The following is a 20290-nucleotide window of genomic DNA, read 5'->3' on the forward strand; positions in this document are numbered from 1 at the left end:
ATAAATATTAAACCTGCTTAACATTAGCGTGCTAGCATTGTCTTTGAGAGCCTGTTAGCATGTAGCTTAGAGCACAGCCTCTTAGTGCCACTAGCATCGCTGAAGACTCCATAAAACAGTCCATAAGACTTCAATGTGATTAGATATTAAGAAGAGAAGAAGAAGAACTTTATTTTATTAGTCACACACATGCACATTCCACGCTTTTGAAGAACACAATACATCATGCATATGCTTCCGTGAAATTCTTCCTCCGCATTTAAACCATCCTGGCCAGTCCTTCCTCCGCGGCAGACCAGGAGCGGTGGGCTGCCAGCTGACAGCGGCGCCCGGGGACCCAGTTCCTTTGTCGTCACCACTGGTCAGGTGGTGATCTTCTTGCATGTTTTTAGTGGGGGTTTTTGTGGAGGTGCAGGTGCAGGTGAACATGGGGAGAACATGCAAACATCACACAGAAATGCCCCTTTTTCCTTGAACAGCAGGCACCAACGGCATGGTGGAGGACACACCCCCGGCGCCCATAGCGGGAATCTAACCAGGAACCTTCTAGCTGTGAGGCGTCAGTGTTACCACCGTGCCACCGAATTTATAACTGCAAGTCAATACTGTTATTATTGTTGTATAATTACTATTATTGTTTTTATTATTTTTCCAGGTGGAGAGGACAGACGTCTCATTATCTGACCCACAGGATCCTGTTGTCAGAGGAACCAGATTCCCAGGAAACAGTTACTTCCAGTTTCCCAGTGACACCCTTCCTGTCAACACCGACTTCACAGGTACATTTAGAAGTCTGTGCGTCTATCAGACAATGGACAGCACTTCTGTCTACATTGCTATATACTGTTTATGGGAGTATGTGTCCACATGCATGCATACATACATGTCAGTGTTTGCTGGTATGTTTTTGTGTTGCTCTGTAATTGCCCTGCAGCCTCTCAGTCTTCTAGTGAAGAGAATGACTTCCCCAGTCATCTTAAAGGACAATTATCTTTCTGTTTACCAGCATCATTAGAGGGTTGAGCTGCACAGCCAAACATGTTCTGCTTCATCTGAGAACATCACCCAGTCTGACGCTCATAATTAATGACTGCTGATACTAATCAGTGGGATTTGAGCGGGCAAAGCTCTTCGATGCCACTCGAGATTACTTCACTGTCCTGCACAAACCTCGTATCATCAGTTGTGTTTTTCTGTGTTGACATGATGTTTAAGTTTGGGGCATATGATGAAATGTCAGAAACGAGGGCAGACTAGTTTTCTAAAACTGGTAACAAAATTCTGACTTTGTGCAGATAAAACTTGTAGTGCTTATGTGACCATGATGAACCATAATTGAGTCAACAAGGCTCTCTGTGTTGGTCATAAGTTATGTTCTGTTTAAAACACCCAAATGCTGAAGAGAGGCACACGCTTGAGGGTGACCTTTTAGTGGCCTTATGGGAAGGTGGATTATAATTTATAAAGATCACAGGTGAGATTTTGTTGTAATGATATCAGATTTGGCTGCACGGTGGCACAGCAGGTAGTGCATGTGCCTCACAGCAAGAAGGTTGCCGGTTCGAGTCCCAGGTCAGGAAGTTTGCATGTTCTTCCTGTGCATGCGTGGGTTCTCTCCGGGTACTCCGGCTTCCTCCCACAGACCAAAAACATGCTCATTAGGTTGATTGGTGATTCTAAATTGCCCCTAGGTGTGAGTGTGAGTGTGAATGGTTGTGTGTTTGTGCCCTGCGATCGGCTGGCGATCGGTCCAGGGTGTACCCCGCCTCTCACCCGTTGACAGCCGAGATAGGCTCCAGCCCCCCCGCAACCCCGAAAGGGATAAGCGGCATAGAAAATGGATGGATGGATGATATCAGATTTTTCACCCCCTCTTTGTCCTCCATAAAACGATGTGGGCCACTTGATAACTGAGAGATGTGTACAAACAGATTTTTGACCAAATGGTAAGAAATCCCTCCAGCTGTCTTACCTCATACCTCATATCTCGACTCATGGTTCCCAGTTCTTGTTCATTGCTCTCTCTGAATGCTGTTTTTATCCCAAATCAACAAATGATGATTTTTCATCTTATCCATGCTCATTCAGCACAAAGGTAAATAGATGTCTTTGAATACTGCCAGCAAATAGATGATGATTTTTACCATTGAGGGGTGCCTCTCATCTCCTCCACTCTTCTCCTTCATAAAGGGTAATGGATCAGACAATCACTTTCAGACCGGATCTATTCTGGACCATGAATGTGTCGGCAGTCCTCAAACCATCGCCCTTTTACAACCATCAATACTAATAGCATCATCTACAGACAATTATTCCCATCGAAGCGCATGGAACAGCGAACAAATCAAAGCCAAATTGGATTATGAATGTAATGCAGTGTAATGCCCCCTCGAGAGTCAATTGATCACAAAGGAGAGACTTGTCAATCGTTGATGTCTTGTGGAAAACTAGTAACTCCAACAATGACAACTGTAAGAATTTTGAGGAATCAAGTCTTTGTGTAATCTTTTTGATCAGTTTCGTATTGCAGGACCCCATATTTCATCCAGAAAGCATCATTAAACTGGCACTTTTGACAATGCGTTGCTTGGAAATGACGCTCTTTAGAGTCCTGAGAAAACTTAACATATGAGGTTCTTATTTTCCCAGCAGCAGCATTGATGGAAGCAGCAGATCATCATTTTTCTACGTCAACATTATGCATCATTCTAGGAATATTAATAATTTGTTGTTTCCATAAATTGTTCATTAAAGTTCTTACTGCAGGCTTTCTCGTTTCCTAAACGTGACTTAAGGGCACGTCTTTGAGCCGGCCCACATTTTGTGTGGTCTTAGACTAATTAAGATTGAGATGCACCATGCAAAATGACATATTTGCCCTTTCACCTGTAATTTTATGGCCGCTTTACTTAAATTATTTTTGGCTAAATAGGTTGTTTTCCATGTGCAATTATTGTTATAGAAGTGGATGTTTCCATAAATGATAAGTCTGGTCATTTGTGATTAACGGTGCTTCTTAATGCTGAATGAATTTAGGGTACTTGAGGTCAATATTTACCACACTGAATCTTACTTAAGATAAAATAGGATTATAACCATATGCAATCACGCTGTGATTATGAAAACCCTGTAAGTGCCTGTTTCCATAAATGCATGTTAGTCCATTCATCTTATCTGTAATGCCTCTGTATGTAAAGCTCTACAATGTAACTTCCTACTCTCCTTGTTCATCTTTGAATTAAGGTCTCAGTTAAGAGTGAAATACGATATTATTTAAATTGATACTGGTTCAAAAAAGATTATGTTGTCCTCTCTCCTCATCTGTTATTCTTCAGTATTTGCGCCTGAAATGGGCTGATTGGACGAGGATGATGGCCTGCTCAGATTTTCACTAATCCAGATATATTTCTACAACCCACAGCAAATGAAGAGAGATGAAACATCACAAATACAGTTTGTAAAAAAAGAAGAAAAAATGAATGCAGGAACAAATAGACTTGGATCATTTCCAGACACATCTGATACAGTACGTTGCTGCAGTGGTGCTGCAGCAATGTACTGAGCAGGAAAGAGGGAAATGTTAAATGATACAAATTATTTTTCCTTAATTAATATGATTGATTGCCAGGCATTGACGTTGAGAGGAGAGGGGGAGAAATGTGTGAAGGGAAAGTTTGCACAGACATCATTAGTTTTTCCCCATTTAAAGATTAATCAGAAGAGGCTGGGCTCTTTAATTCTGTCATTTGTATATTTAATGGGCTGCTGCAGAATCTATGAGTGTAATTAGCTAGCTGCCGCGCTCTCATTAATACGCCAGGCTCTGATTAATGCCAGCACAGAGCTAACATGACTGGAGTTATTCAGGTTATGTTGTGTAGATGATTGCACACAACCTCCACTGTTTACTGAGACAGAGAGAGGAGAAACAATACAAAATCACATGAAACAATGCTACCTAATAAATAGGACTATACCTAAAGCTGTAAATGGCTGAATATGGCTGCATGTTAATGTTACATATTGTGGAATATGACATAAATTCTTTGGCACAGAGAGAGGGAGGAACAGGACATTAAGTGTGAACAATAAACTCAGTTTAACAGTCCTTAATCATTTTTAAATTACAAAAGACCCAGTTGGAACAATATAATTTAGTCTCTTAACAACTTTGGAGGTGATAGTGTGAGCATACTGTAATTGGTTTTATGTACTTGTAGGTGATAGAATGATTTCTTTACAATACATAATGTGAGATATCACTAATGAAAAAACTTTTTGCATTGTAGGGTGCAGTGAACATGTTGCCTGAGATGTAGTCCACTAGCAAGGCTCCAGACTTGTTAACTGAATTTGCACTTTTTTCACAAGCAATAAAAAGTGAATCTTTAATAATTAACCCCCAGAATTTGTGCTTTTTTAATTTGGAAAATATTATGCCAGTGGTTAAATGAATTACTGTGGGGAAGACAATTAAATGACATTTTGAAAGAAGTGTGTTGAGCATGTATATTTCTGTGGCGTGTTCTCTCAGGTGCACAAGGTGCATGCTGGTATTTTGTGTTTGTGTGATTGCATGCGTGTGTGCTTGCATGTACTCTGTATGTGCAACAGAGGCACCTGTCACGATGTGTGCTCAGGTTTGTCTGTTGATGGCTCCAAAGTGGTTGTCAGTGTGAAGTAGCACAAGTCCTGTGGGGAAATCTGAAGGAAGTAATGCTGAGCGTGAGCAGTGTCACTTAGATGCTGTGCATTTGGACCAAACACCTTGGCCAAGCATGTGTTGACAGTTTGTCTCTCCCTATCGCAACAGACTCTCACAAACATACTGTACAATATACGCAACCGCCAGCAGTTGTGTATTCTTATCGTACATGCATTTCTTCTAGAAGTTATTATAACAACATATTTTGTATACAAAATGCTCAGTTCTTTCAAAGATTAACATGTATGTATAAAGATATTTTAATACTCAAATTGACCTCTCTGCCGCTACAAATAAAGTCAAAGAACTCTTTTAGCTATCCTTAACACCACCAAACTACTGTTTGCCAACTGTGGGGCTTGGATTGGAGCTCTTGAATAATTCATCCAAAGTGGTTCCCTTATAAACACAGCATGACATGAGGAGACACACATTCATGAGCGCTGGGTCCATCTGAAGACAGTGGAGAAAAGCTCAATAAATGCCAAAGTTCAGGATTTCATATGAACATATGATGCATCGCCGTTCATTATTTAATGTGTCTGACCATTGCACACAGCTATTTTGTACTGTATAAAATGTATATGAACACCTGTGCTCATGTGACAGGAACGATAGTTATGTTGCTTCCTCCCTAAAACTGGGAAGAAAGTAGGATATGTATGAAGGCACGGAGCTGGGAGTGAAGGAGGTAAAAAGAAAATTGAAGATGCAAGGGGATAAAACACATTCAGATGAGGCAATAGGTGGAGAACAGGAGAATGAAAAGGTCAAGAAAAAGGAGAGGAAGGTTAAAAGCAAAGGGAAGAAAGAAAGGAAAGCATGAGAGATCAGGAAAGTGTGACACAGAGAAGGTTAAAGGTGGATAATGTAATGTCAGGTGTCTGTCATGACTCCACTCATCTCTGTGCTGACAAGGTCGTGAATGTAAATGACAGATGCCTGCTTGATGTACAGAGTGCAAGTCCGATGTAAAGAACATCTTTGTCTTAGCTGTATAGTATCACCACAGTTATTCTCCATTCATTTCCATGTAGACTTGTTTGTAAATCATTAACCAAGGTAAAACTATTGATTTTGTGAATCTGGGCACTGCCAAAATGAGACAGTCAGAACAAGAAGCGCAACAAATCTTTCCTCTCGTTCCATCTGTCGTTTGCCCGGTTTATCTTCTGAACAACTGGACTGAACAGAAATGACAAACGTGATAACTTGCGAGCTGCATCTTCATAGATGAGAAAAAAAAAAAAGATTTTTGGCAGAAGTAAAAAGAATGCCCCATTCTCCAATGGTGGTTGGGTGGTTTTAACATTAGCAGCGCTGGTCAGTGATTTGAACCCCATCCAGAGCTCATACAGTATGAGAACCATTTTCCTCCCACCACAGTAATGATTACTGCCACAAACTCCCAGTCCTCCTGTAATTTAAATCCCTTACAGAGTGACGTCCTAATATTTTGAAGTGGATCTCTTGAGTCCTTCTTCTTTCTTATCAGCTCAGTTAAATTTGACTTTAGTGTGAATATAGAGGATGTCAAGAATGTTTTTGCTAATCCGATAGATGGAAACATGCTGACGCCAACATATATTAGGGCCAGTGAGAGAGAAAAATTAAAACCATCAGGAGAGCTAGAACTCATCAACTGTACTGTTGTAGTGCTCGGTAGGTACCATCACTCTTTTCTGAGCCCCGTTTTTTATGCTCATACTTGTTTACATTTTGGCAAATTGGCACCATCATGCATATACTGAATTAGGGAGGAGCTGTTGCTGCTTCCTGTTACCTGTTACCTCTGACCAATACACAAACTGCTGTACAAATTGCGAAGCTATCTGAGATCAATTTTAGATTTTGGGCTATGGAGACAAGATTGCTTAAATTGACTTGACAAGTGCAAGTCGCCATATTTTGCTATATATCAACATCTTCATCACAACAGTGTATCCACTGACAAATAGATCCAACGAAACAATACAGAACATGTATTTTTCATTCAAAATGGTGCAAAAACTAGGAGCTTTGAAATCTGCATTCATCTTGAGCTTGCATGTAACTGTTTGACTTCTCTCTACGTTAAGTGAATTCACACACTAATTATTTTGCTAACACCGGCTTTTGATGAACTCTGGACTGCCTCCATTCAAGTCCTCAGATCTTCCCACACTTCTGTTCCCTTCAGAGACTGACAGAGCTGAGGATACGCACGCGTGCTCAGACACACACATAAAATCACATCCTCTGTGTCGCTATGTGGATCTAGTAGTGGATTAAGATCCAATCTCTGATCTATAGTAACATGACAAGACAGCACTCTGGATGAATTCTGTGCTCTGTGTGTGTGTGTGTGTGTGTGTGTGTGTGTGTGTGTGTGTGTGTGTGTGTGTGTGTGTGTGTGTGTGTGTGTGTGTGTGTGTGTGTGTGTGTGTGTTAGAGGTCTTGCTGGTCTAAGAACCCACAAGTTTCCCACATTGCTGAATCTTTGATTGACAGTATGTGCTAACAAATGAGGCACTCCACCATTTACAACTGAGGTGTGACAGTTTTGTTGGACTGACACAGTAGATGTAACTTTTTGATCAGTTACTGTCCTTTTCAAATTAGAATACCTCCAATTCCAGAAATCTGTTGTCTTTCTAGTTGGTGGTTTTATATACAGGCTGTCTCTTATTTGGGACAGCCTGTGAAGACAGCAATACGCCTTACAAAGGGGTTATGTTATGGTATGAATGAGGGTTCAGACCTATGTACAAAAGTGTTGTGCAAGTGGTGTTTATTGGATTTACCTTGCACGTCTTATGGATTTGAACAAGCATTAATTCAGGAAGAGAGAGAGAAGAAGTGTACGTATATTATTGCACTGAAAGTAATGAGAAAATTAAAGACCCTCTTTTTAGGTTAGAGGCTAAATGCAATCTAAATGGTCAGTTTAACACTGGGACACTACAGGTTCCTTATTGAGGTGCACCCACAACTAACCCGCCACAGGGTCCAGCAGAGTTTAAAGGGGTTTAGTGCTGTTCGAAGTCTTAAGAGGGACATATTATGTGGTTCCCCAGTTTCATTATATTGTATATAGAATTTAACATGTCTTGATGTATTGAAAGTATTGCTTAGCCCATGTAAAATTTATTCCTGTGAAGAAATTAAATATAATTAAATCTTTTACTCTCTCTCTCTCTCTCTCTCTCTCTCTCTCTCTCTCTCTCTCTCTCTCTCTCTCTGTCCACACACACTTGTTCTTGATTTTACTGTGTATCAGGTGTTGAGTTGAGCTTCAAGACTCGATCTCCAGATGGCCTGCTGCTCTGTGCCTTCTCCCCAGGAAATCAGGAAGAGTTCTTCGCTATTCAGATCAAAAATGGACGCCCTTACTTTTTGTTTGACCCACAGGTATGTACAGTTTTTTTTTTGTTTCTTTCTTTTTCCTTCAACATTCCCTCAGTTGTTTTCATCTCTCACATTATTGTTTAATTCTGCTCACTTTACCTATTTTTCCCCCCCACCTGTCTTTTTCTTATTTTCCTTCTCCACCTAGTTCTCTGTCCCCCCCCCTCTCTTTTTCTCTCTCACTTGCTCTCATCTAATAAATGTGATCTGTAGCCCCTCATTGGTTTCTGTCAGGGAGACAGGGAGAGGGGAAAAAACTTTGAAAGTGTGTCAACGTTTGAATTGGACTGCAATTAACTCATTCCCTGCAGTCACCACGCGTGAATACCAATTGCAAGCTAATTAAGCTTTGCACCCTTGCACACACACACACACACACACACACACACACACACACACACACACACACACACACACACACAGACGCATACATACACAGCCCTGCTTGCCTTATCCATCCATACAGACACATGTAGTGGGGTTAAAGAGTCAACGACTTCGATGATGAAAGTGATGATGGGAGATGATTACACATACTTCTATGAGGCCACCAACTAATTACACACTCAAACACACACACACACACACACATACACTTTCCTTCCTCATCGCTATCACTTTCCAGTACTTATCAAAAAGACTTCATCAAAATGAAACCGTTGAATGAATCTGTGTGTGCAGAGGTGTGTGTGTCACTGAATAGATCCTTGTTTACTTGCAATCTTAATGTGTGTCTGTGATTGTGTGTACTGCTGGAAATGCAATGGCTTGTATGTGCGTCTTCTCCAACTGGGTTGATTCCTTTGTTTAGGTTAGTTTGGGGTAATTAACAGTGGGAGTAGTGTCACGGCTTATTAGTGCTCCCCTAGATACATATAGCTGGGCCCATTACTTCCCCCTATTAGCCTGTTGAGCTATCCTAATGGGATTACTAGTGCAGGGGGAGTAATTTAGCATGACACAGGAAAGTGATATGCTCATAAATATGTGCACATGTGAGCTGCCACACACGCACACCCACACACACACACTCAAAGTACATTGAAGTACATGAACACTCAAAAACATTCCATTTCACTTGTAGAAGAGATAAGCCAAAGCATTGGAGTTATCATCCTGTCATGACAGGAAACAAACTATTTAACACACACACACACACACACACACACGCATACACACACACACACACACACACACACACACACACACACACACACACACACACACACACACACACATGAATACGTACAAAAATCTAGCCTGATTTTGAGATGATTTTGTCGTGGCCAACCAAGTACCAGCATCATGGCCGATTGTGAACAACAATGGGGCGTCTATACCCATGTGGTGTGACATGCTAAAGAACCTGTCATGCAGCGTCTGGTACACCCCATGACACCCTGATAAAAAAAAGACTAGCATGACAGATTTCTTTTATCTTGACACATCTACTGTGACATCTGATGTGTTCCTGAATGTTGACCAATCTGGTGCAGTCAGGTAAACATGGCGAAGAGGAGGAAGGATGCTGAGGTTGCTGCTGTCAGGTGGAACAATGAAAAGATGAGCTGTTGTGCTGTGGCAACAATACCCCTGTTTATTTAACATTTCCTCAAAAGAGTACCATGATCGAGTGAAGAAAGAGAAATATTGGCGGGAAATAGTGGAAACACTTCATTAGCCAGGCGAGTAGCTGGCTTTGCGGTCGTAACATTATCCCCAGTCCTAATCGTGGGAATATGCTTATCATTACTAATTCCAGATCAAATGTTAAAGTAGCCTGTTTGATGTGGCCAACACTGCCAAGCCTGCCCCTTGTAAAATAAAGAACCATGTAAATAAAATTACTATATGTGAAACTCTCTTAGATCAGACAGGTATGAAGGGGCAAGGCTTGTTATCTGATCTGACATGGACAGGAAACCAATGAAGAGTAGCTAAAATTGGTGTAATATTCATCAGTCAAATTGCCTGCTTTTAGTTCAGACTGTAGTTGTAACACTCTGAACTTTTGAAGACTTTAAGTAGTAGCATGCGGTAGACCAACCAACCAAACAACCAAAAGTTAAAATGATCAAGTCTCAATGAAACAAGGGCAGGAATTAGGGGCTCTGCGTCAGCCATGGAGGGGAAAGGCCTAATTTTATCAATGTTGTGTTGTTTGGATCAAAGGACACAGTAATATCAAATGTTACATGATGAGTCTTGGCTGTCAAAGGTGACCAATGACGCTGAATTTAGGATCAGGAAATTGCATGACATCCAGGTTTTCACAGCAGACAAGAAGGGATCTTAATTTAATAACATGGGAATGGTCATCTGCCTTTACAGGCACATATGTACACCTGAGTATCATCAGTATAGCAGTTCATTTCATAATTACATACATACATACATATAAAGGGAAAGATAAGCAAAAGGCCATGACCAGAGCCCTGAGGTCCTCCGTATTTCACGTCAGGTGATGACAAATGACCGTCAGACTTTTGAGATGATCTCTCTCTTTACCATTTCATATAGATGTATCTGAAATTATTGAAAAGGTAGCCGTTGAAAAATTTTGTACGGACACAAGGTCAACATCATGATAACAAAGATTTCAAATGGGCTAAAATTGAAATATGTATCCTAACATGACAAGAATGGAAAACAGAAAACATGTGGAAGACAACACCTCAGACAAACACATCTTAAACACACGCATGCAGGCATTTGAGCATTCCCACACAACAGTGGGCACACACCTGAGTCCAGTGCTGTTCTACTGAAGTGCAGGCTACAGGGACTGTCTGCATCATCAGTGGGTCTTCAGTAAAACAAGGTTTCAGCTCTCCTTCCTATGTTCTAAGGGCAACTCAGTAGTAGTTTCTGATAGAGTTGAATGTTAGTTGCTTCCACTGCCAGTATCTCTCAGGCAAGGGGTGTGTGTATGTGTACGAGAGAGAGAGAGAGAGAGAGAGAGAGAGAGAGAGAGAGAGAGAGAGAGAGAGAGAGAGAGAGAGAGAGAGAGAGAGAGAGAGAGAGAGAGAGAGAGAGAGAGAGAGAGAGAGAGAGAGAGAGAGAGAGAGAGAGAGAGAGAGAGAGAGGTGGAGAGACTCCTTCCACATTGTCTTGTTAAGTAGAGCTGTCTAGCAATGATAGTAAAGACGTCAGATGCTGATATACTCTGGCATTCATACATTTATTGATCTCATCATTAAATCTACATCACTATGTGCCTGTCTATGTGTGGATATACAGTATGTTGTTTGTGTGAGTGCGCACGTACCTGTTACTCTTGTTTTACTACATTATTCTTTGCCTACTTGCTAAAAGCTGATCACAACAATGATGTCATACTTAATAGGTAGCAAAAAGCCCCGTAACAACACTTTGATGATTATATGTGCATGTTCGTGTCCTTTTGAGGGCAGTATGGGTATGATGTGTATCATCGATCCTTAATGTGTATCCTCGCTCGCACAACAGAGGGATAAAGAAGCGATAATTTAAAATGTTACAAAGTAAGCATGTTTGATTGCACTGTGATTTTGAAAAGTGGTCTCTTTTGAGCAAGAGGTCATGGATTTACTTCAGCTGTTACTGTAAGACACATAGCGGCAAGAATAAGGAAAACTAGTACCAGTAAGTCTGCTGGATGTCTTCACAACACCATTAATGTATATGTGTTTCAGTGTTCTCCTGTATTTGTTTATGTGTGCATGTGTTTGTGTGTGTGTGTAGGGCTCAGTGGTGGCTGTGAGCGTACAGGGTGATGGAGGTCGCCGCTACAATGATGGGCAATGGCACAGCATCGTAGCAACAAGGCGAGGGGCCGTGGGAACAATCGTTGTAAACGATCAATACAGAGGTAACACGTCTCATATTCATACTGAACACTGTGTGTATCTGCTCGGTGTGTGGGTGTGTGAGTGTAAGTGCGAGTGTATTTATGCTCATCTATACATGTGAGAGTGAGATGGACATGTATGTGCGTGGATGGGTTTTGCTATGTGTGTAAATCTCCCAGCTCTGCATGGAGGTATTAGTCAGGTTAATCCCAGTCACTCTATGTCTGATGAGAAAAATACTGCTTCACACTCACAGAAACACACAAGTGTTGCTCAGTTGTTCTCAAATATGCTATTAATTTTCTTTATTTCTTTGTAAATCTGGACAGAAACTACATAAGCATAACCCTTCTCTAAAATCTGTGAGTGAGCGAGTGAGCGAGTGTGTGTGTGTGTGTGTGTGTGTGTGTGTGTGTGTGTGTGTGTGTGTGTGTGTGTGTGTGTGTGTTTGTGTTTGTGTTTGCTTGCCTAAACCCCCTTTCTGTGTCCCATCCCTTTTTGTTCCTCAAATGCTCGGTTTTCATATTTACTCTTACTCACTCTTAATTCCACGCCACATTTTCATGTAACACCACCCTGCCTCCAACATCCTCAGGAAGTGCGTCAGCGTCCAGTGGCAGCACCATTATTGGTGAAAACACGGGGTTGTTCGCTGGAGGACTGCCTGAAGACTTTATTTTGCTTAGACAGGATTCAGGTGAGTCCATCATTACCCCTTTTAAACATTATGTGTAATTATTAATCTTTTTTAAAATGTAAATAGATTTGACACATTTCAGGCGGTCTGAACGTGGCTTGGCTTTTTAATTTTTATTTATTCTCAAAAGAGGAAATGATATGTTGCCAAAGTTCTCTTATATAAATATAAAAACTTTAAAGTCCTGGTTGAGGTCCAGCCTCACATCAAACAGACCAAATTACTGCCTTCATTCATTGTCATCAGTCTCATATTAAAACACTGATACTGTGTAATTGATTAGCACCGGGTAGCAATTGCCACTGACAACTTGGACTCAGAATTTTAAGGTAAACTCAGTATGATCAGGCCGTTTGGCAGCATTGTGTGAAAACCTTTTAATTTGTGACATTTGTTCTTGTCTGTCTCAACAGGTGATGCCCAGCTAGTACGACAGGGTTTCTCTGGTTGCCTCAGAGATGTGAGTTTCAAGATGACTGACAGCCCCTCAGAGGAATGGAAATCTCTGGACTGGGCAACAGCCACAGAGAAAGTGGCAGTGTATGAAAGCTGGGAGGGATGCCCTGTTCACACTGTGGATGGAGCCCATTTTCTGGGTCATGGTAAGATCTTAAAGATTGTGTGTGATAATAGAAATGTTTTAATGATTTTCTCATTAATATACAATGAATACTGACATTACTACATACTACAAAGATGTATGCCCATTAATATAACACAAAAATATGCAACAGGGTATTAGCACAGAGAGTGTCTGTTTTCATGAGCATGTTGTGTTCAGATACAACTTCAAGTGAACGTTTAACGTTCCTAATACACTGGCAACACTGTACATCCTAATAAGATGCTTGCTGCTGATGTTTGTGATAATGAGGTTGTTGTTTCATGTTTATAAATATGATGATGATAAGTTAATTGGTCTCTGTGTGAAAGATCAGGTTCATCAGTGCACATGTCCTCCATTATTGCTTGGAAGGGGCCTACTCTGATCTTTTATGTGTCTGTCACTTTGGAATAAATGACTAAACTTTAACCTTAAACATGTCAAATAATACAAGTGTAACTCAACTTTTCTATCTTGAAAAAAAAAAAAGTACAGACCATCTTTACACATTCTTAGTACGGTGAAAGAAGCTTCCCTTTTTACTGAGCCATTAGCTTTGTATTGAAATAGCTTGTTGTTGGTACTTCCTTCCTCCTTGTTTCAGGTTACTTGGAGATGGACAGAGATATATTCAGTGGAGGACAGGACTTTGACATTTCTATGGATTTCAGAACAGACCAGCTCAATGCACTTCTGCTCTTTACATACAACACACAAACTGAAGACTACATGCTGGTAAGGAGCACAGACACATTCAAAATTGTTTTTTAAAGGCTGAAATTCCTCAAATAAAACTTCTGAAATACACCACAAAGCACTAACTTGAAGTATTTTGTTTTTGGTGTGTATTTTTAGGTGGAGCTGGAAGCCGGTCTCCTGTCCTTCGCTGTTGCGTCCGAAGGTCACGTGACTGAACTCAGCATGTGGGTGGGACTTAGCTACTGCGATGGAGAGTGGAAACAGCTTTCATTGGCAAAACGAGGCCCTCTCATCTTTGCTGCAGTCAACGACTGGGCAGAGGAGACGAGGGGAGTCGGAGGAGCATTGAGGCTGAGAGTTGATTCGCCACTATACTTAGGGGGTGTGCCCACAGAGCTATTCCATCCTGCTCTGGACAGCCGAAGTCATAAACATGGTGAGATATACGTATGTATATCTATAATATAGTATATGTATAAGCGCTGAAATTGTATTACGTCAATTCACACGATCAAAATGGCAGCTTTTTGACCAAGAAGTCTTGCATTGGGTTGTGGCTGGTGCATTTCACACAAACTGTGCAGCTAAACTGTCCTCTGCCTCATTCAGTACAGTTTTATGCAGCTGGTCAAACATGTCACTCTACACGTTTGTGGGCTCCTTGTTTCTGGTTTTCTACTGAAGAGTTAAACAAGTAATATATGTATAGGTAGCTGCAGGTCATATTTTCTTCAGCTGTAACTTGCCTCTTTCGGGCCAGGGCAGCATTAGATAAACCACCCAGTACTCATAATGATACTGTAATTTTCTTGCATTATCTTATTCAACTTAAGTCTCAAGGCATGGCAAATTCACTCAACTCAAGTTTTCTGACAGATGTACTCTTCTCACATTCTCCTCCCCTGTCTTCCCTGTTCCCTCTTCTTTTCCTCTCCTGCTCGTTCTCTTCTCCTTTTGTCATTCACAGGCCTTGGAGGTTGCATAAGGGGTTTTACCATACGAAGTGATGAAACAAACCCTCCTGTCAGTCAAAGTGTTAATCTCTTTGCTGCTTCCCGCCGTTCTGTTAGAGTCTACTTAGACGGCTGTCCCACCAGTGAAAGCCGGTACAACTGCAGAGGAAACGATTCAGTGTTGGTGTATAGTGGGAGGAGGACACAAGCCACGGATTACAGTCTACAGCCTTTCACTGGTAACAATGCACATTATACATATACAAAACTACACTGGCTCAGTGACAGCGCTCACCTAAAAGGGACATGTAGAACTCTGGCACACTGTTAAAACTGGAAACACAACATGTCAGTGATAGACCTCAATCAGACATCACAGAAACAATGCAAAGAACATGGCATTAATACTCCTGTCAGCCAGTTAATGAACGGCATTTTATCAAAGATGCACCCAAGTCACTTTGCAATCAGCAATCAGGCTTATTACTAAAGGGCCATGACAAATAAGAATTATAAAAGTACAGTACTTATCAGGAGGAAAGATTCTGATCGGGGGGCTCCTCATGCACCACCCCAGTTCTTCAGATTGAGAGGGTTGTGCCACAAGTCCAGGTCTTTCTCTTTTCAGATAAGTTTGTACACAACTGTTGATAAGGTGTGCACTGATTTAAGCTTAAATTGCTAACATTACTATGCTCCCACACTGTTTGTCTGACATAGAGACGACTTTAAGCCAACCATCCAGGAGAACCAATGAATTTCACTCTTCAGAGTTTGCTCTGTGGGGTCTTTCGTAAATCAAGTCCACATTGTAATTGTAAGGGATATAAGAGAAGGAGAAAAGTAACTGGGGGGGCTTTTGTAGATGACAAAGAGCTGGTAAGCAAAAAAAATGTCACGTCAGTCTTGTGCACACTTTGGCTTCTGTCATTAATAAGAGCAACACTGTGGGAATCGAGAATCTCGTGCACACATGTTTTTAATAAGATATTATTAATCATGACTAATTAATCGTGATATTAATTTTAGGTGATACAGAGAAGATGTGATGTATCTGTTTGTGCATATTTTTCAAACACATTTATTCTTAATGTAAGAAATATATGTCTCCCCGTCCCATGTGCATCCCAACCCCCTCCTCCTATGTGCAACAACACCAACACACACCTTTCAAGAGTACCTGTACAGGTTTGTGGCCCTGGGTGCAGGAGGTTGGGCAGCTGGACCTTGGCAGAGAGGACGCAGCCGAAGCACAGGTGAAACTTCTCTTGTCTCTCTGGCAGAAGTTGGTGTGTGTTTCTGTGTATTATCAGACCAATGTGTTCACAGCCAGACATGATGAGGATATCATAACAGTCACACTCACAATTACCTGAGTCTCCTCTCTCAGTATACAAGCATAGTACACATTGTACACAGTATCTGCTACAGTATCGCTGTTATTTTCAAACATCTCTCTTATAAACTCTAATAGTATGAGAGAGGTATGAGGCCCTGAAGTATTCCAGCCTAAGGTGTTAGCATGCTGTGTAATCGGTCTTGGAATTAGCATTTCACATACAAAGTCGCTAACTAAATGTGTGATTTCCCCCTGATTGACTGAAACAGCTTTTACTAAGATGCATTTTGGCACATTGGACAAGGAGTAAATATTCCCTCTGGTTGACTTTGTTCTGCAGTGTTTATTTTTGTTCTTAAGAGATTTTGCATGTAAAACCTCTACAATGTTGTGCTGTATGTGAAGCTTATCCAAAGCCAGTGATATTACATGTGCCTGATGGTATGAGAGATTGATACGGCCTCTATAAAGGGCATCTCAGTAAAAGGCTGTTAACCCAGAATGGCCCGTGTGGTCCCTTGTGTAATATAAAGCTGCTCGTTAGTGGTGAACGATACACTGGCAGGTCTCAGTATACCACGCTAGGACCAGAGAGAGGAATGAAGGAGATGAGGGAGGAAGTGCTAAAAACATTAAGAACTGGAGGAAAAGAGGCGGATGGAGGACAAGGACTGTGAGGAGAGGAGGGAGGAGGTAGAAAGAGTCAAAAAAGAACAGTGGATGAAAGAGAAGGATAGACAGCAAGAAGGGAAAGGGAGGGGGAGATGAGGAAATATGGAAGGTAAGTGGGTAATGAAAGGAGGAAGAAAAGGATAGTTAAAAATGGCGAGATGTAAAAATAGCTGAAGTGGAGAAGGAAGGTGAGAAAGTTGTAAGGGAAAAGGAAGTTAATGACTGACAGAAGAAAAACAAAAAGGTCGCAGGAGATAGAGCATGAAGCAGCTCCCCGATGGTGCTCCATTGATTTGACTTAATGTACTGTGCAAAACCAAAAATCACAGCAGACTGGACTGAGCGAGATTAAGGCAATGAAAGATAGACAGAACATACATTTGGTATACAATAATAAACAATTTGCAATCTATTTATTAAAGCTATTTTCCACACAAAATGTTTGGTCTGCAAGGCTATACCTGTAATTTGCCTCCTTTTTTAAAATTGAATTTATTATTATTATTGTTGTTGTTGTTATTTTATTTTATTTTATTTTATTTTATTTTATTTTATTTTATTTTATTTTTACCATTTTAAGAGTTTGCACTCACAGCCAGTCGATTCTTGGGCCAAGGCCAGGATAAGTGAGGGAGGGGGCAGGTGCAAAGATGGATGCAAGTATGGATGAAGACAGAAAATAAAGGTGGTGGTGAGGCAGTTGGATAGACAGAGAGGAAGGAGGGAGGATGGAAAGAAGCTGGACCATCCTGAACCACTGAGGGTGTCAGAGAGAGAGAGAAAGAAGGGGAGTGCTATAGAGAAGGAGGGAGGCTGATTGCTGTGAAATATAGCCCAGAATGAATGGCTGGCTGTATTAAATCAGTGCTGAAAAAGTTACTACTCTCATAAATACTATTTATGCTAATGGTGAGGTATGATTTACTGGGCCTATTAAAACACAGAGAGATGGGGGATGCTATATCTTTAACCTCATGTGCTCTCGACCTGTTGTTTTGCTTTCTTTCATTTATATTTTCCTTTGTTTTCCTTTATTTTGATATCTTTCTTTTGACATTTCTTCTCCTGACCTCATTTCTCTCTTTTATTTTTCTTTCTTTGGTTTCTTTGCCTTTATCATGTATTGTTTAGTTTAATTTTAGTATGTGGTGGTATTTATTTATTTTTTTATTTATAGCTACTTGTAGTTAATCTCTTTGTCTGACAGTATTGTCTTTCTCTCTCTCTCTCTCTCTCTCTCTCTCTCTCTCTCTCTCTCTCTCTCTCTCTCTCTCTCTCTCTAGTACCGAGGTCTGTTCCACCTCCTGCCACAGTGCAGAGCTTGAATGGCTTCAGTGCCAAGGTGAGCTGGTTGCCACCCACTGGTGACATCAGAGGACTGATTGACAGGTATGAGCTGAAGGCCTACAATAGAGACCGGCCAGAAGTCCCACCTATCGAGGCCGTGTACATGGCTAATGGAAATTTCACAGGTAAAGGTTTAATAGTCTAAAACATTTGTACATGTAGTACTTTTGTATATTTGGTATTATATACCTTCAGTTGAGATATTCAAGCCTTGAAGCTTCGTAGAGGGCTCCACTCAGAAAGAGCCAGGCACTGGCAAACGCCACAACGTACATCATTTGAAATGTGGACACTTTATGATGAATTTAACTTAACTTGTGGCTCTTGTCCTGTTTAATTTACTTTGTTTGGTTTCTTGCCACCTTCTTGTGAGTCCTGTAAGGGCATTTTAGCCCTTAGTGAAAACAGATTCACACAGCCGTTTTCACTCACTTTACTTCTATCTCTCTAACAAACACGCACACACACACACACACACTCACACACACACACACACACACACACACACACACACACACACACACACACACACACACACTGTCCTAGGCAACCCTGTTAATGTCTCCTTGGCAAATCCCCAGCTTTAGGAGACTGTCTCCATTTGGAACAAGACACTCAGGACTACCCCAATGATGTCATACCCTGGCATTGCTCCTTTTTTCTCTCTCTCTTTCTGTTGCTCACTTTTCGATCTTCCCTCACTTCATCTTTTATGATGATGATGATGTCTGCGTCCGCTGCTGCTATTCGTCCCTCCTCTCATCCACTCTGCCATGTCTCCAGGCAAATATGAAGATGAGCTTTCTGTCTCCGTCTTTCTCAGTGTCTCTCTCGTTGCTGCCCGTTCCCTCCCTCTCTCTTTGCCACACATTAAGTCCACCTTGAGAAGGCTTCTTGTTAATTTATGATGGCCTCGACACCTGACTGCAGAATTACACCAACGGCTAAAAAACACAGAAAGCAAATGAGGGTGTAATGGCAGCGGAGTGGGGCCCTGGCCCTTAATTGAATTAAAAGACATGGGTAACAGAGAGAGAGAGGGAAGAAAGAGAGAAGTCCAGGGTGAGTGGACACAGAGGGTGAGGAGAGTTGGAGGAGGTGGAGGACACGAGAGGGGATGTAAAAGAATGACTTAGAAAATACGGAGGGGAGTGGAGAGGGCAGAGACGGCTAGGACAAAAAACATCAGAGAGAGACGACTGAAGCTTTACAATTAGAATAGACTCTTGTTGTTTGCCAAATGCAGTAAGTTTGCTTAGCAACAGTAGCACACAGAGACAAGTAAAGCATTTCAATGGCACTGTTGAAGAATGATCACACATACTTCAGTAACATCAGGTTCACTTGAAAAGGAGACAGCAAAAGGCAGTAAGGCAGGTAAGGCAGGGGTGGCAAAGAGGGGTGTTTGAGCATAGGTTCACATTTTTTAAACAGTACTCACATGCCCATATGGACACTACAGATGCATTCTGTGGCTCAGATGAGGCCAATATGATATCAGCAATCTCAGTTAGCAAAATCAAGTGAGTATCTTCCAAAGTTAGTATTTTTGAAGTCCCGCCGCACCCTCTTTCTCACATGTTCATACACTGCTCCTCTCCAGGTGTGCTGCTGGGTCTCATTCCGTCCACTCGATATATTGTCACCGTAAGTGCCTGTGGTCCTGTTGGCTGCACTGAGAGTCTTCATAATGATGGTGGTGATGATAATGATTTGAGGTCAAGCTTCACAACCCCGGAGGAAGGTAAGGCTGTAAAGCACAAACACACATACAGTGTGTACACGCACATCCTTACACCCATGAACAGAACTCCTGTCTTTCTCTATCCCTTACCGCTAGCATTGATTTAGAACTGTTTCTGCATCAGGACACACACAGACGCACTTTTAAACACACTCAGACACTCTCATCCTCAGTGATGGAGATTTTTTTGCTCTTAAGAAGAGAGAAGAAGAAAGGTGAGACAGGAAAGAAGGACAAGTAAGAATGAAATAGACAGCAGTTGGGAAGGGAGAAGAAGTAAAATGGCTGGATATGGTAAAACAAAATGTTAAAG

General features: G+C 41.4%; 1 protein-coding gene across 1 annotated transcript in view; it reads left to right on the forward strand.

Moving 5' to 3' along the window:
- The window catches only part of ush2a (Usher syndrome 2A (autosomal recessive, mild)), a 192936-nt gene that overhangs the window by 64634 nt on the left and 108012 nt on the right, over positions 1-20290 (forward strand). The window contains exons 28-38 of the mRNA XM_070986267.1: positions 656-779; positions 7965-8095; positions 11816-11942; positions 12518-12619; positions 13033-13221; positions 13828-13958; positions 14079-14358; positions 14890-15114; positions 16051-16131; positions 18170-18358; positions 19837-19977. Of these exons, the coding sequence (XP_070842368.1) occupies positions 656-779; positions 7965-8095; positions 11816-11942; positions 12518-12619; positions 13033-13221; positions 13828-13958; positions 14079-14358; positions 14890-15114; positions 16051-16131; positions 18170-18358; positions 19837-19977 (1720 nt within the window). The remainder of the gene's footprint in view (positions 1-655; positions 780-7964; positions 8096-11815; positions 11943-12517; positions 12620-13032; positions 13222-13827; positions 13959-14078; positions 14359-14889; positions 15115-16050; positions 16132-18169; positions 18359-19836; positions 19978-20290) is intronic.

Source organism: Chaetodon trifascialis, chromosome 1 (assembly GCF_039877785.1).
Source record: "Chaetodon trifascialis isolate fChaTrf1 chromosome 1, fChaTrf1.hap1, whole genome shotgun sequence".
Taxonomy (NCBI): Eukaryota; Metazoa; Chordata; class Actinopteri; order Chaetodontiformes; family Chaetodontidae; genus Chaetodon; species Chaetodon trifascialis.